Genomic DNA, 14,094 nt, shown 5'->3' with positions numbered 1-14,094 from the left:
ATACAGAGGTTGTATTTACTGGGCTAATAATTCAGTATAAATGTTTAGCAGATTTGAATCAGTATTGTTGTTCAATGTAACTAGTTATTGTCTTTGGGCAGGTGGAGCTGCAGGAGGTGGATATTCTCAGGTCATCCCCATGGAGGAGGTGAGAGATCTGACACTTAACAGTTTGGGGTGCCTTTGGCACAGTGTCATTTTTAAATTGCAAGAATCTTGACTCTTCATGGATGTGCATTAGACTGGCTGTAATATATCTGAGAAATGGACAATTTGACACAACTGCACTGTTGTTTATGTTAAACAAAACCCTCTCTTGCCATCTCTTACAGGCAAAATCCCTTCTCCATTGTGTATTTCCTCTCCCTTCCAATGAATTGACATTATGCTTCAGATGTTCCATGAGTTGTACATTCTACATTCTTCCACACACTTGGGTGGGTGGTGTGGTGGGAGGGGGGTGAAAAACTTTGTCATTGGGTTTTATTTATCTTTTATTTATTTCGAAATACAGTGCAGAATAAGCCCTTCCAGCCCTCCCAACAGCCCCCAGTTTAACCCTCACCTAATCAGGTGACAATTTACAGTGACTAGTTAACTCACTAATCAGTATGTCTTTGGACTGTGGGAGGAAGCTGGAGCGCCTGGAGAAAATCCGCCCATTCCACAGTGAGACGTACAGACTGCGGCAGAAGATTCTGAACTCTGCCCCAAGCTACTAAAACATCGCACTAACCACTATGCTGCTGAAATTCAGCATTTCCTGCAGTTGATGAGTCTGGAAGCTTGGAGCTAAGCACAGAGCTAAAACTTGGTCAGCATAATGCAAAGTGAAGCTGGTTTATTGCACAAATATTGGTAAATTTTGTTCTTTTGCATTCATCCATTAAGTTTGTAATCATCGGTTGTTCTTGTTTTATATTACAGTTCAACCTTCACTTAACGGGGGACATTCATGCAATTACAGCAGCCAATAACTTGCTGGCAGCAGCTATTGACGCCAGAATGCTACATGAGGCTACTCAATCAGACCAGGTGAGCTGCTTACTCAAAGGCTGATAATTTGTCTGTAAGCTCAGCATTTTCCTTTTCCAACATTCATGTTTCCTCTTTTACCTTTCAAATATACTTAAAGTAAGCAGCTTAGACGGTACTGTCAGGCGCCATCATTCACAAAGCATTCCATTTGCTTATTATATCCATGTTATGTCATCATGACATTTAATTTTTCTCTATGTATTTCATGATGGATATGTGCAAGGGATTTTAAACACCAAATCCAGTCTGTGTGATAGTCAGAAGAATTTAAACTATGGGTTTTCCCCAGAGATTCTAGTGCTGTATCAAGCCAGTGTGCCAGTCAACACAAGCTCCTGAACTTTGGGAAGTGCCTTTTTGTGGCACTCAGTGGACAGCTTATTGCACTGGGGAATCGCAAGTTAGAAGCGGACCAGGGGGTAACTTTCACCTGACTGCCAACTCTTAAGGAGCAGTTGACGTTGGTCTAGATATGTGTCCCTGCTTAATAGGTCTCTCTATAATGACGTATTTTCCATCAAGTTTAATTTGTGATATTTAAGAACTGACGCTGCAAATCTGTGTAATATGAGCCACAATGAGCATGTTTTCCCTATTTTGGAGGTTCATGCAGTGTCCCTGTGAATTAATTAGCTTTGATTCTGTTGTGATGTCATTTTTCTAGGCACTGTACAATCGTTTGGTGCCCACTGTAAACGGAGAGCGACATTTCTCTGCCATCCAGCTTGCTCGACTGGCAGTGAGTAAAGCCTTGTATTTTGATGATTTTCCCTGTTCAGCTGTTTTAAGCCCGGTTCTTCTTCCTTTTTCATGCCATCGTTGGACTGTGTGTGTGCCTGGTGAGCTACAAGTGTCAGGTTTTGTACAAATTGGGCTTGTATCTCCACGACTGTCAGAAGTTGAGGAGAGATATCCTTGAAATGCTCTGGGGATGACCAAGTACTTTACAGTGGTGGTGATTAAAAGCTGTTGCTGAACAAGCAGCTGGAATTGGATAAACATAGACCGCTAATGAGGCTGGAGAAGCGACCTGAGCATTACAATAATTCTTACCAGAGCAGAAGTTTCTCATTTGTAAATCTGAATTATTCATGTGCTTGTCTGAGTACAGTCTCATTTTAATAAACATCAACATGCTGGATAAATTTTGCCATGGCTTCATTTAACTAAAAGCACATGGATGAAATAATGTTCTTCCACTTGGCAGCTTTTGTCGTTGCTGTTCAAGTTTAGACTATTCCCCATAGAATATTGGCATGGATATAAGACACCTGAAATTGCCCCATCAGTTACAGACTTCTACAAAATAAATTACTGATGACATGCCCATAAATGTGACAGTTACTAGTATGTGATTCATGCTATTGGAGGCTTTTTAATAATGCGATTTCCCCAAATCCTTTTGGCTGTGGGGGGGATTCTTGTAACTGGCAATGTTGGAGGTTTTTCCAGTGGAACAGATGTCAGATAATTAGCCTCTAAGCTTGGTATTACATATATTTATAACAACATTTATACAAGTGATCTTTTGAAACTCAAATCAATGTTATAGGTTTCTTTTACTCAGACTATTAAGAAGCACTGGAAGCTCATTAGATTGGCATTGTACCATGGAGAGGACTTGTACATTGCTCCTGTTAAACCAAGTGTCAACAACTACCCAAGGCAAACTGCAGCAGGTTTCATGCTGATTTTATGTGGGTGATAATTCATCTATAGGCTAATTCAAGATGAGGATTTGAGATCCATTGGCAGAAAACAAAACTATCTGTTTCTGTTAAGATGCTAACTTGTGAACAATGGTGTTGCCTATGCCTTGTTTGGTTACCTACTTTAAACACAATAGCCTTTTACAAATTGCTTTTTTTTTCTTTGCCATCTAAGACCAAGACCAAAAAAGTGCTTGTGGGGAGTTACTGGTTTGGAAAGGAGTGGGGCAGAAGCTAAGCTTGCACGTCTTGTGTTCTATGAGCTGTCAACCAGGATGGATTGGATCGTTTCAATTAACTGGTGCCTCACTGTTACACGCATGAGCCAATGTATCTCCCTGGTGCCCTTCCAATAGCTTGTGCTGTCAAACATCTTTTCACTGATAATTAATAATCTTTGAACAATAAGTCATTGAAATCAGCTGAAAATATTTGAACATAGTAAACTAATTTATGCAAATAATATAAAGAAAAATACAAGGAAGGATACCCGAAACTGTTAAGGAAGTTTACTGAGCCCTTTTAACTGAATGATGCAGTGGTAGTTGCTTTAGCTTCATCTGTCATCTAGCTTATATTGTCATGTGCTCCAAGATACAGTGAAAAGCTTTTCTTTGCTTGCCATTAAAGTTCAGCTTTATTGTCATGGGCACACATGCTGTGTGGGATTTACTTTTTACAGCAGCACAGTACATTACAAATCTAAGTTAATGTAAGTTATACCTAATTTGATAAACATAAAGATACCAGTGCAGTATGATGACAGATCAATTAATACACAAGTACGTTGAGGTATAAAAAGGAAAGCAGAGTGTAGAATAGAGGGCTACAGATGAAGCCAGGTATCAAGTGCCTTGATGCAGGATCTTGAGACTCTATCAGAACATCAGCAGCCTCTCGTGTCTCTTGGGAATCCCATTAGTATTTTTGTTATTTTCGTTTTTTTTCTGTATCTGCTACATTCAGCCTTCAGAACTTTGTCGTTTTTTTTTTAAATACAGCGTTTGGGGATTCAGAAGAAGGACCCCCGTCTCCTGACACCAGAGGAGATCACAAAGTTTGTTCGTTTGGATATTGATCCTTCCACAGTTACCTGGCAACGAGGTGAGTGGTGTCCTTACAAAAGAAAAAGGCGGTACTCCTAGTTTTGGTTATTTAAATCTTTTTAAACTTTGTAAATGCTGTGTGTAACTCACTACTCTCGGGTGTGTATCAAATGTAATGTGTCAAAGCACTGTTCAGCAAATGAAGTACTTTCAGGATTGCAGTTACCTTCACGAGGCAACACAGCAGCAATCTTGTGAATAGCTGGTGGTCATGGCTAAATAATATTTGTGTGTGATGATTTTCATACTGCAGCTGTGTTCAGAGCCTTTACTTGCTCTTTGCACTTGGGCAACCTGCACCTTATCATCAAAAAACAAACCATTGATACTGGAAATCTGAAATTTTTTAAAAAAATGGTGAAATTGCTTGTCCAGTCAGACAGCAACATCTGTGGAAAGAGAAATGGTTAATGCTTCAGGAGGGCAAAGGCACTCCTTCAGAACTAATGGAGGGAAAGCAAGTTAGTCTAGGCAGCAGAGAATGTGGGGAGGGTGAGGTGGAACAAGGATAAGCCATGTAATGAGGTGAAACAATATATCTCGTTAAACTCCTCTGTCCAATGTGTTGCCAATGTCGTGAATTCTGGGTTATGCTTTATGTACATGCCCAACAGACAAGAAGAAACAAGCAAAAGAATGAAGGACAGCCAGACGTAAGCAAAATAGCCAGTCCTGTTGCAAACGGAAAGAAAGGACAACTTAACTGAATCAGTATAGATTCTTGCAGGCTGCAGTTCACCCAGATGATAAATAAGTTGTTCCTCGAGCCTTGGGCAGGAGGCGACAGGTCAATGGGAGTGAGATGGTAAATTAAAATGGCGGGAACTGTAAACTTGTCATTCCAATAGTCTTAAGTGCAAGTTTCCCCCACAAAATGATTGTAATCTGATCAATTGTTCTGTGGCTTTGTGCACAGGCTGACGAGTATTGTTCATGAGGATAGTCAAATTTAACTTCAGTTTATTGTCATATGTAAGAGTACAAGCATGCACACTTTCAGTGAAAGACTTGGCTGCAGTGGCATTGCAGGAACGTAGTATCAGATACACAACGTTCAAAAGAAAAATGTTAAAAAATTGCACAAGAAAGAACACAGGACGAAAATGAAATCTATTGTAGTACAAAGCGGTCATGGCATTGCTGTTACTCAGGTAGTGATTGGGATTGTGCAGGTTGGTTCAAGAACTGAATGGTTGAAGGGAAGTAACTGTTGTTGAACTGAGTAGTGTGGGTCTTAAAGGTTTCCATACCTTCTGCCGGATGGCAACAGTAAGAAGGTGGCATTGGCCAGATTGTGGTCGTACGGTGTCCAGCATATCGACTATTTTAGTGGAAATAGAATTCGATCAGAGTGGTTAAAGATCAGGCAAAAAACAGTCAGTGTTTCTCACCAGGACTTATGAAAATTGCGCAGGGATATGAGGCGCAATCCGACATCTCACTGACGACTGTGAACTTGGACCTTTTTAAGTCTAATTGAACTTCTCCATTGAATAAACAAATATTTAGCATTGTTGGTGTAGAACTGTATTGTTGCCTGTTTCTCATCTACATCTGAGAATTTTTCTTTTGTACTCATTTTATTTTTCAGTGGTCGATACAAATGATCGTTTCTTGCGTAAAATAACGATTGGGCAATCTAATACAGAGAAGGGATTTATTAGAGAGGTATGGATTGCTTTGTACGTTTACTGCACCTTTTTCTAGATGTAAGCATTGCCAGGAGGCTCAGCATTTATTTCTTCTCTTGGGGGACCCTTCAGCCCATCATGTCCATGGCTTCAGTCCCTCTGAAGGATCTCCAAATATGCTGTTTTTATGATATTCCACTGCTTATGAAGACTATTTCCATACCAGGGCTGTGTCAGTTTGGAAAGGGGATATTCAGATGATGCTGGTTCTCCACCTGATGGCCTTGATCTTGTGGGTAAAATCACTGGTCTGAGAGGTGTTGTAAGAGTAGCTCAGCTGAATAACTGCAATGTGTTTTTGTGGATTTTAGAACATTTATGGGAGGAAATCACTTGTTACATGTCCAAGCCAGTATGAAAGGGCTTTTCGGTTTACTTGCAGCTTTGATCTATTTCTCCTTAAGTGCATATCCAAATACTTTTAAAATGTGATGAATGCCATCTTTTGCAAGCAGTAAATTTAAAACCCCGAGTTCCCTCTGAAAACAGATTTTCCTTAACCTCTACCAATTTTTGATCCAGCATCCCTCATCATATTTATACATCTCACCTAAATCTCCCCTCAGCCTCTTCTGTCCCCAAGAAAACTTGTCCTGCGAGCTAACAGTTTCCACCCCAGCCAACATCCAACATGTTGCCTGAAATAAATTATCCTGAGACTAATTATGTCTTGTCTTGGTTGGCGGGAGGGAATAGTTCCTAATTTAGAGAGAGTCCCTAGATGTTCACAAGCAGGACTTTGCAAGGTCAACTGGCTGGCATTGGCATTGACTTTGCTGCGTCCATGTTCAATAAATATGTTAATGCTATGCACTCTGAGCAGTTCTGTCTTTTGTTCTGTTTTAATATAAAGGTTTGATTACAAGTGGCTTTTTTGTCATTTTAGAGTCTCACCAATTTTCTATTGTAAATGATCTGTAATGTTACAGTAGAAAATTGGTCTTCAATGAAGCTGATTGAACTGTGCAAGCAGTATTAAGAGTAACCGTGTTGAGTGGGATAAGCTGGTAGCCTTTGTAGATAGTGATAATTCTGCAAGTTTTTCATGTAGGAAAATGGAGGAAGTATTTTGTTGTTAGTGATGCTCGAACTGGTAATTTTTGCTTGTATAAAAATGTTTCATTGAAAGTGATCCAGTGTAATGCACTGTCACAAACCAAATGTTATCTAGATTAATACATTCTCACATCTTGTATCAATATCAAATTAAATAGACCACTTCAAGTTACAAGGTTATTTAAAAAGGAATATCAAACAATAATTTATTACCTTGCAATGGATTTCCCGCATGTGTGGTGGAAGTAGATTTGATAGTAACATCTAGTGTGAATTTAGGAAATAGTTGAAGTGTGAACATGTAGCTGTGAGGAAGGAGCAGGACTTGTGCCTATTGGGATGTCAACTGGCAGAAGCACTAGGGGCAGATTGGCTTTGATGTGTGCAGGATAAGTCCATAAAGGCCTTGGGCTGTGAACTGAACTAACTGGTTTGTGAAGGTGAATCAAATTGATGCAACTCTGAATTGGATAGTCTGATTTTATGATGTCAGGCCGGAAATTTATCAGGGATACTTTGGCAGAGATTTCTCATCTTTCTCTGTCTGTTACCCCCATTCCTTTCAAAGGTTTCAAAGGCACATGTCAGAGAAATGTATACAATATATATCGTGAAATTCTTTTTCTTCGCAACCATCCATGAAAACAGAAGAGTAACCCAAAGAATGAATGACAGTTAAATGTTAGAACCCCAAAGCCCCCCAGCTCCTCCCACACACGCATAAGCGGCAGCAAAGCAAAGATCCCCCGTCCCCCACTAGCAAAGAAATGCATCAGCCCCCCACCACTACCGAGCACTCAAGCATGCAGCAAAGCATCAATAAAGTCACAGACTTGCAGTACCCCAAAGACTACTCGTTCACCCAGTATTTTGACATAACACAGGCTCTCTCTCCCCCCTAATAAGGGAAAAAGAGGTGTTCCCGTTTCACAACAAGAGGGGAGACATAACAAACAAGTTGCTGAATTACGATGTTAAAAGTCTGTTGCGTCGTTTTTTTCAAGCTCTGTGCCCAAAGTATTCAGGTCTCTGGGCACACAACCAGCAACCAGCTCACTGCTTTCAATCTTCTGTCTCCCATGACACACCGGTTTCCTGCGGAGGCACCAACCTTGAGACCGCCCGCCTCCAGAGCCACGAAATCCCGAAACCCTAATGGCACGCTAGTCTTCTAGGCTGCATCCTTGGTATATCAAATAGCGGGCTGTCATGAGACCCCAAGAGCGGGTCCCATTCCTGCAAAGAACCGAAGTAAGCATTCAACTCCAGGTCAGGGTCTTCAAAAGAACCCTGAAAGGGAAAAATAGAGATATTAAAGATGGAAATGGAACTGTTTCCGAAGATGCAAGCAGAGGAGTAGCCATTACGTGCCATTGTTCTCCTAAGTTCCACAGGTGATTTGGACCTTGGAATATTTGATGAGAGCTTGGTGGCGAATCCATAACTCACTGGAAGTGGTGACACATTTTTTAGGGCAGTGAAAAGGGCATTTGATATGTTTGACTTTATAGGGCGAGATAATGAGTACAAGAGTAAGGAAGTTGTGTTGCAGTTACACAGAACATTGTTTAGACCCTCTTAGAGTATTGTGTGCAGAGTAGGATGGGAAACAATAGAGAGAATGCAGAAGAGATTCACTGGGATGTTGCCTGGAATGGAAGTTATACTCTTGAGGCTAGAGCTGAGATTTGGGTTTATTCTGGGTTTATTCTCATTGGAATATAGGAGGCTGAGGGGTGGTCTTCTAGAGATTTACAGTGCCTTGAGAAAGTATTTGGCCCCAACCTTTTCTTCACATAAATGAGTAATGCATCCAATGATTTTGTTCACTTTTTATTTCTGAATCCGACCTCCTTTTTTCACGTAGTGCCCAAAAAGCAGGAAAAAATTGTAAAGCATGGAAAAACTAAAAAATCAAAACCTGAAAAGTCAGCAGTTCTGAACTATTCATCCCCCTTGCTCATTACTTAGCTGAGCCATATCTCACAGCTATTACAGTTGATTGTCTTTTTTGATAAGTCTATTAGCTTTGCAGAATGTGATGGAGCAAGATTTGCCCATTCCGCCTTGCAAAATTGCTCGAGCTGTGCCAGGTTAGTTGTAGAGTGGCGGTGGACAGCAATCTTAATGTCTAGCAGGAGATGTTTGATCAAGTAAAGGTCAGGACTGTGACTAGGCCACCCAAGGACATCAATTTTTTTTTCATTTGAAGCCACTCCAAGGTTGCTCTGGCAGTGTGCTTTGTGTCGTCGTCCCGATAAAAGATGAACTTCCTCCCCAATTTAAGCTTTCTGGCAGAGGCCAGCAGGTTTTTATTCAGGATCTTGTTGTATTTAGCAGTATTCATCTTCCCATCTATCCTGACTAAATCTCCCATCTCCGGTGTTGAAAAGCATCCCCAGAGAATGGTGCTACTTTCTCCGTATTTTACAGTAGAGATGGTGTTACCTGGCTGATGCACAATATTAGATTTATGCCACATATGCTGCTTAGTCTTGAGGCCAAAAAGTTCCATTTTAGTCTCATGCAACCACAAGACTTTCTTCCACGTATTTTCAGTAACTTCTAAGTGACGCTTTGCAAAGTCTTTGCGTGCAAGGATATGTTAATTTTAGTGGAGGATGTATAACACCTTTGTGTTAAGCCCAGGGGTATATTTGGACAGGTGTTTGGTTTCCTGCCTGAAGGTTTATTATTTCTCTCACCCACCATGCCTGCTGCCAGGGCTGAAGGGCTGAACTAGTCCTTATGGGCTGGGCACTACTGGGGTTTTAGTGAGAAAAGATGTAGGGTAACTTCATTGTCACTGAGACCTATAATAAAAAACTACTTCATGCTCATAAAAAATAATTACCGATGATCATAGAATAAAATGTTTTTGATTACTGCCCCCAAGTGGCTACAAGTTGAATTTCAGAGGAATGAAGTTGTTCAGTAGGGATTGTTGAGAGGAAGAAATTTTTGGGCTTTGGTCTGGTGGGGAGGTTGATGCATGACAGTTGGAATGAAATGGCTAACTTGCTGTAGTCTTGCACATTGTATGATGAGAGGTTACTGAATCTCATTCGATTCTAATTGGATGTCCCTTCACACTTGCCCAGTTTTGTCATCCATTGAAACCAACCCCTTCCAGGTCCCTCAGGGTAACTTCATTGTCACTGAGACCTATAATAAAAAACTACTTCATGCTCATAAAAAATAATTACCAATGATCATAGAATAAAATGTTTTTGATTACTGTCCCCAAGTGGCTACAAGTTGAATTTCAGAGGAATGAAGTTGTTCAGTAGGGATTGTTGAGAGGAAGAAATTTTTGGGCTGTGGGCTGGTGGGGAGGTTGATGCATGACAGTTGGAATGAAATGGCTAACTTGCACATTGTATGATGAGAGGTTACTGAATCTCGTTCGATTCTAATTGGATGTCCCTTCACACTTGCCCAGTTTTGTCATCCATTGAAACCAACCCCTTCCAGGTCCCTCAGGGTAGATTGGGTTAAAGGGAATATGAAGGTGTTGGTTTTAGTGGTGAGTGGGCAATGTAAGCTGGGAAACAGGGCAGCTCCTTTGACAGAAGGATGATTTTCACCATTCGTCAGGAGAGGTGATACGGTCTTGCACAGCAAGGATTCTATTGCCAATGCTTGGCTGCTTCATACCTTTCTTTTCTGCTGTGATCTCATTTTTTCCCTTCTGATGCAATACAGCAGCAGACTCTCTTCCTGCCGGGTTTATCCACTCTAGCAGGAAGAGAGCACGTTAAATTTGTTTTCCTCTTTCTTTTTGCTGACCTCTGACATTGGTAGGGCCCCTCCTGCATGGTGTGTGTCTGCCTTTGTCTTGTGTTTCGAGATACAGCAAGGAGTAGGCCCTTCTGGTTCAACAAGCTTTACTGCATAGCAGTCCACCTATTTGACACTAGCCTCATCACAGGACAGTTTACAGTGACCTATTAACCAACTAACCAGTGCATCTTTGGACTGTGGGGGGAAGCCAGACCATCTGGAAGAATCTATGAACTCATGGGTAGAATGTGTAAAATCCTTACAGATGGTGCTGGAATTAAACTCTGGAACACCCCGATCTGTGAAAGCATCACCCAAACCTCTATGCTATTGTGATACCCTTTGATTTATATTAAAAAAAAATTGAAGGAAATCTTTCTGGGTAGAGCTGACACATTTTGTGTTTAAAACAGTAATATTGTTCCATTTGAGCTGTCTTCAGCTCATCATTATCTAGGAATTGAAAGAGTTGGTTATTTTGGCCTTTTTTTGCTGTGTGGCCAGGGACCCATTGAGTTTATTGCTTATCAATAATCAATTATATCACATACTTAGGGTGCTCTTTGTCAGTATTATTGGCCAATCTTTCATAAAAGCAAAGGCATAGTTTTTGTGTCTAGAAATGTAAAATCTATTGTAATCTCAGGACATCCTAACACATTCCACAGTACGTCATTCACTGCTGTAAATGCGGTTGTTAAGGAAACACCATGTACAGCAAAAAGGTAAAGACCAGAATCCTGTCAACAGGATATTGATTGAGTGATGAATATTGACCACGTGATTGTGAGGAATTTTCCACATTCCCTTCTCAGGGAGGTTGTTTACTTCCAATTGAGGATGTAAGCAGTGTTTAAAGTTTCATCCAACATAAATTGCCATTAACAGTGTAACATTTTCGTAGTTAACTGGAGCAGGACATGAGCTTAAAATGCTCTAATATAGGCCAAGATTCTACCACCAGAACGAGGACCGAGGCAACCAAAGTAGTACAAAGGGTATACTTTGAAAGCTTTAGGGACAAAGAGAGGGTGGCAATGTTTGAGAAGTTAAATCTAGAACAAGGTGCACATTTATCCTGAAGAGTTGGAGACGTGGTGCTGATACAATTGGAATCCAGGTATTGCTGATGTGTAAAGGCCCTTTTGTAAAAGATGCAGGTGAACCACATTGACAACAGCTACATGCTTTGAGACTGTGACTTTGGACTCTGTCAATTCCAACTGCCTTGCCGCTATTTAAGATGGTTCTCTGCAATGGGTAGTGAAATCCCTAGTCTGGAAGCAAAACCATTTCACTAACACACCTTTAGCCTGCTGATTTCCCTGATGTAGTGGCTACTTTTAAATTTAGATTAAGTGGCACATCAAGGGTCAATAATCCATAGAGCTGATGATGACCACTGGATGAAATGGCAAGTCATTTTGATATAAAAGCAACAAGCTTCCACAAATATTAAAAGACGTATATCTGGAATGAATGATTTCTCAAAGGTATGCTTTGTGGGAAAACGAGGTTTGATGGGGTTAATAAAGATAGACAGCTGGACCCTTGTAAAGTTGGCTGATTACTGTTGGAACTAAAGCAGTCCTCCACTGATGATGTTGGTGGGTTATCTTGAAATATCCTGTTTTGTACCTTGTATACTCCTGCTTTTTGGCTATCCTGGCACTTGGTATCAGTTCAAGTTTTTACTTGTGAGTAGGCTTAAAGTCTTGAACTTGCATCTCTTCTGTTCCATCTTTGTTCATTCTGAACTGCTTTGTTCATGGTTTCAATGAGATTGATACCAAGTCATGCTAATGTTCCATCACCTTGAGAGTAGATGCAGTGCATCTGTGACCGAGGGTGTGATTATAGAGTGGCCTGTTTCTCGTATAGGAAAGAATAGAAATAAGTATATGAAAGATGATCAAATGTATGACCCACGTGTGCAATTAAAACAATATCCTCATGCTTTGTTTCTTTTCCTCCTGTTGCCAACCCCAGCACTTTTTAGTATTGACTGTTCCCTTGCTCAGGCTGAGATTTGTCAGAATATGAAGCCTGTAATTAGCTACCCCAAGTGAAGTGGACCTGATAGCAAAATGAGAATGTGGTACTGGAATGTTTGATCTTTTGATATCACCTGTCGTCTCCAATTGTCTGTTTGTTTTTTACTCCTCCTCAAGGCTCAGTTCGACATTGCTGTTGCCAGTGAAATCATGGCCATCCTCGCCTTAACAGACAGTCTGGCTGACATGAAGAAACGACTTGGAAAGATAGTGGCAGCCAATGACAGGAAAGAACACCCGGTTACAGCAGAAGATCTGGTAGGTGCCAAATGAAGATCTTGTGCACTTCAAAAAAAATGTAAACCTTTTAAAGCCATGTGGTGCTGCCAGAGTTTTGAAGAGAACAAAATTAAGCTAATTGCCTTCAGAAAGTTGCTTCCATTTTTATGCTTCTAGTGGGGAAAGTTGAAGAGAAGACTTTCCTTTACCGTATACATCTGTTTCATTGCAAAATACCACTCAGTCATGGTCCTGTTGTTGAAAATGGGAGGGGCAAGTTTTTTTTTTTACACAGAGTGGTACACACTGCCAGGGATGGTGATAGAGGCAGATACATTAGAAGCATTTAGATAGGCACATGAATGTGAGGAAAATGGAAGGATATGGACTTTGTGTAGCAGAAGACACAAGTTTAGTTGGCCATTTATTTATTAACTTAATTGGTCCAGTACAGCCTTGTTGGCTGAAGGGCCTGTTCCTGTGCTGTGCTGTTGTATGTAAAGGCCAATTACATGACCAGCTTACACAAAGAGCAATGAAATACTAACAAGGGTCTAGTTAAGTGGGAAATACTGATTAGAAAGGCCACCAGCGAACATTCCTTGTCTGAATGATGTCTCAGCATCTTATACTTTCATGCGAGTGAGGAGACGAGCCTTGTCCAAAGGTCAGTACCTTTGATAATGCAGCACTATCACAGCGATGCACAGAACTGTCCACCTGAATTACCTGCTCCATCTCAAATCAAATAGGTTTACACTGAGCCAACTGAAGGTGAAGTATATTTTCTCGATGTATTTTGGGAAGCCGGGTGCACTGGGAGAAAAAGAGCCTCTAAAGTATTGCTTTGAAATTGCACTTACTACTTCCTCTTCCTGGCCAGTAGTGAGAAGATCAGTTTTTAAATAGTGACCAGCTGGGTACCACAGATTCAAATTTTCAGAACGGCTTTTCAAAATAAACTTCTTTTCTTACCACAGCTTTATTCTCGCTACATCCAAACCCCTTCACCTCTGACCCCAGTACTGCCAAGCATCACTTCAGCTGTCTAGGCCTTAAATTCTGAAATGTCTCTCAACTTTGATACTGCTTAGCTCTGTTCTTGGGAAACTTTACTGATTGCATCCATAATCTCTTTGTTTGAGTTAAGTTCAATGAATGGCTGTATGACATGGTTCCTTTGAAGGTCCTGTCTGTAAATAACTGTCTACATTTTAAATACAATGAGCATCCGGTTGAGTGAAGACTAATGTTTCACTTGTGTTTACTTCTGTCCTCTCTGGTTTCTGATCTTTATAAACATTGGGTTCAACATATTCACGGCATCTTAACTAGTTAAAGAATTAAACTGACTCTGAATCTGATCAACTGCAGGTCAGTGGTGGTGTGACGGATGGATTAAAACTTCCCGTCAAGCCAGATTAAAAATACTGTATAT

General features: G+C 40.7%; 1 protein-coding gene across 1 annotated transcript in view; it reads left to right on the top strand.

Moving 5' to 3' along the window:
* The window catches only part of mthfd1l (methylenetetrahydrofolate dehydrogenase (NADP+ dependent) 1 like), a 160,891-nt gene that overhangs the window by 60,241 nt on the left and 86,556 nt on the right, over positions 1 to 14,094 (top strand). The window contains exons 13-18 of the mRNA XM_063056298.1: positions 102 to 148; positions 928 to 1,035; positions 1,703 to 1,777; positions 3,749 to 3,851; positions 5,445 to 5,521; positions 12,555 to 12,695. Of these exons, the coding sequence (XP_062912368.1) occupies positions 102 to 148; positions 928 to 1,035; positions 1,703 to 1,777; positions 3,749 to 3,851; positions 5,445 to 5,521; positions 12,555 to 12,695 (551 nt within the window). The remainder of the gene's footprint in view (positions 1 to 101; positions 149 to 927; positions 1,036 to 1,702; positions 1,778 to 3,748; positions 3,852 to 5,444; positions 5,522 to 12,554; positions 12,696 to 14,094) is intronic.

This window comes from Mobula hypostoma, chromosome 8 (genome assembly GCF_963921235.1).
Source record: "Mobula hypostoma chromosome 8, sMobHyp1.1, whole genome shotgun sequence".
NCBI lineage: Eukaryota > Metazoa > Chordata > Chondrichthyes > Myliobatiformes > Myliobatidae > Mobula > Mobula hypostoma.
This window is presented reverse-complemented; position numbering and strand designations above follow the sequence as displayed.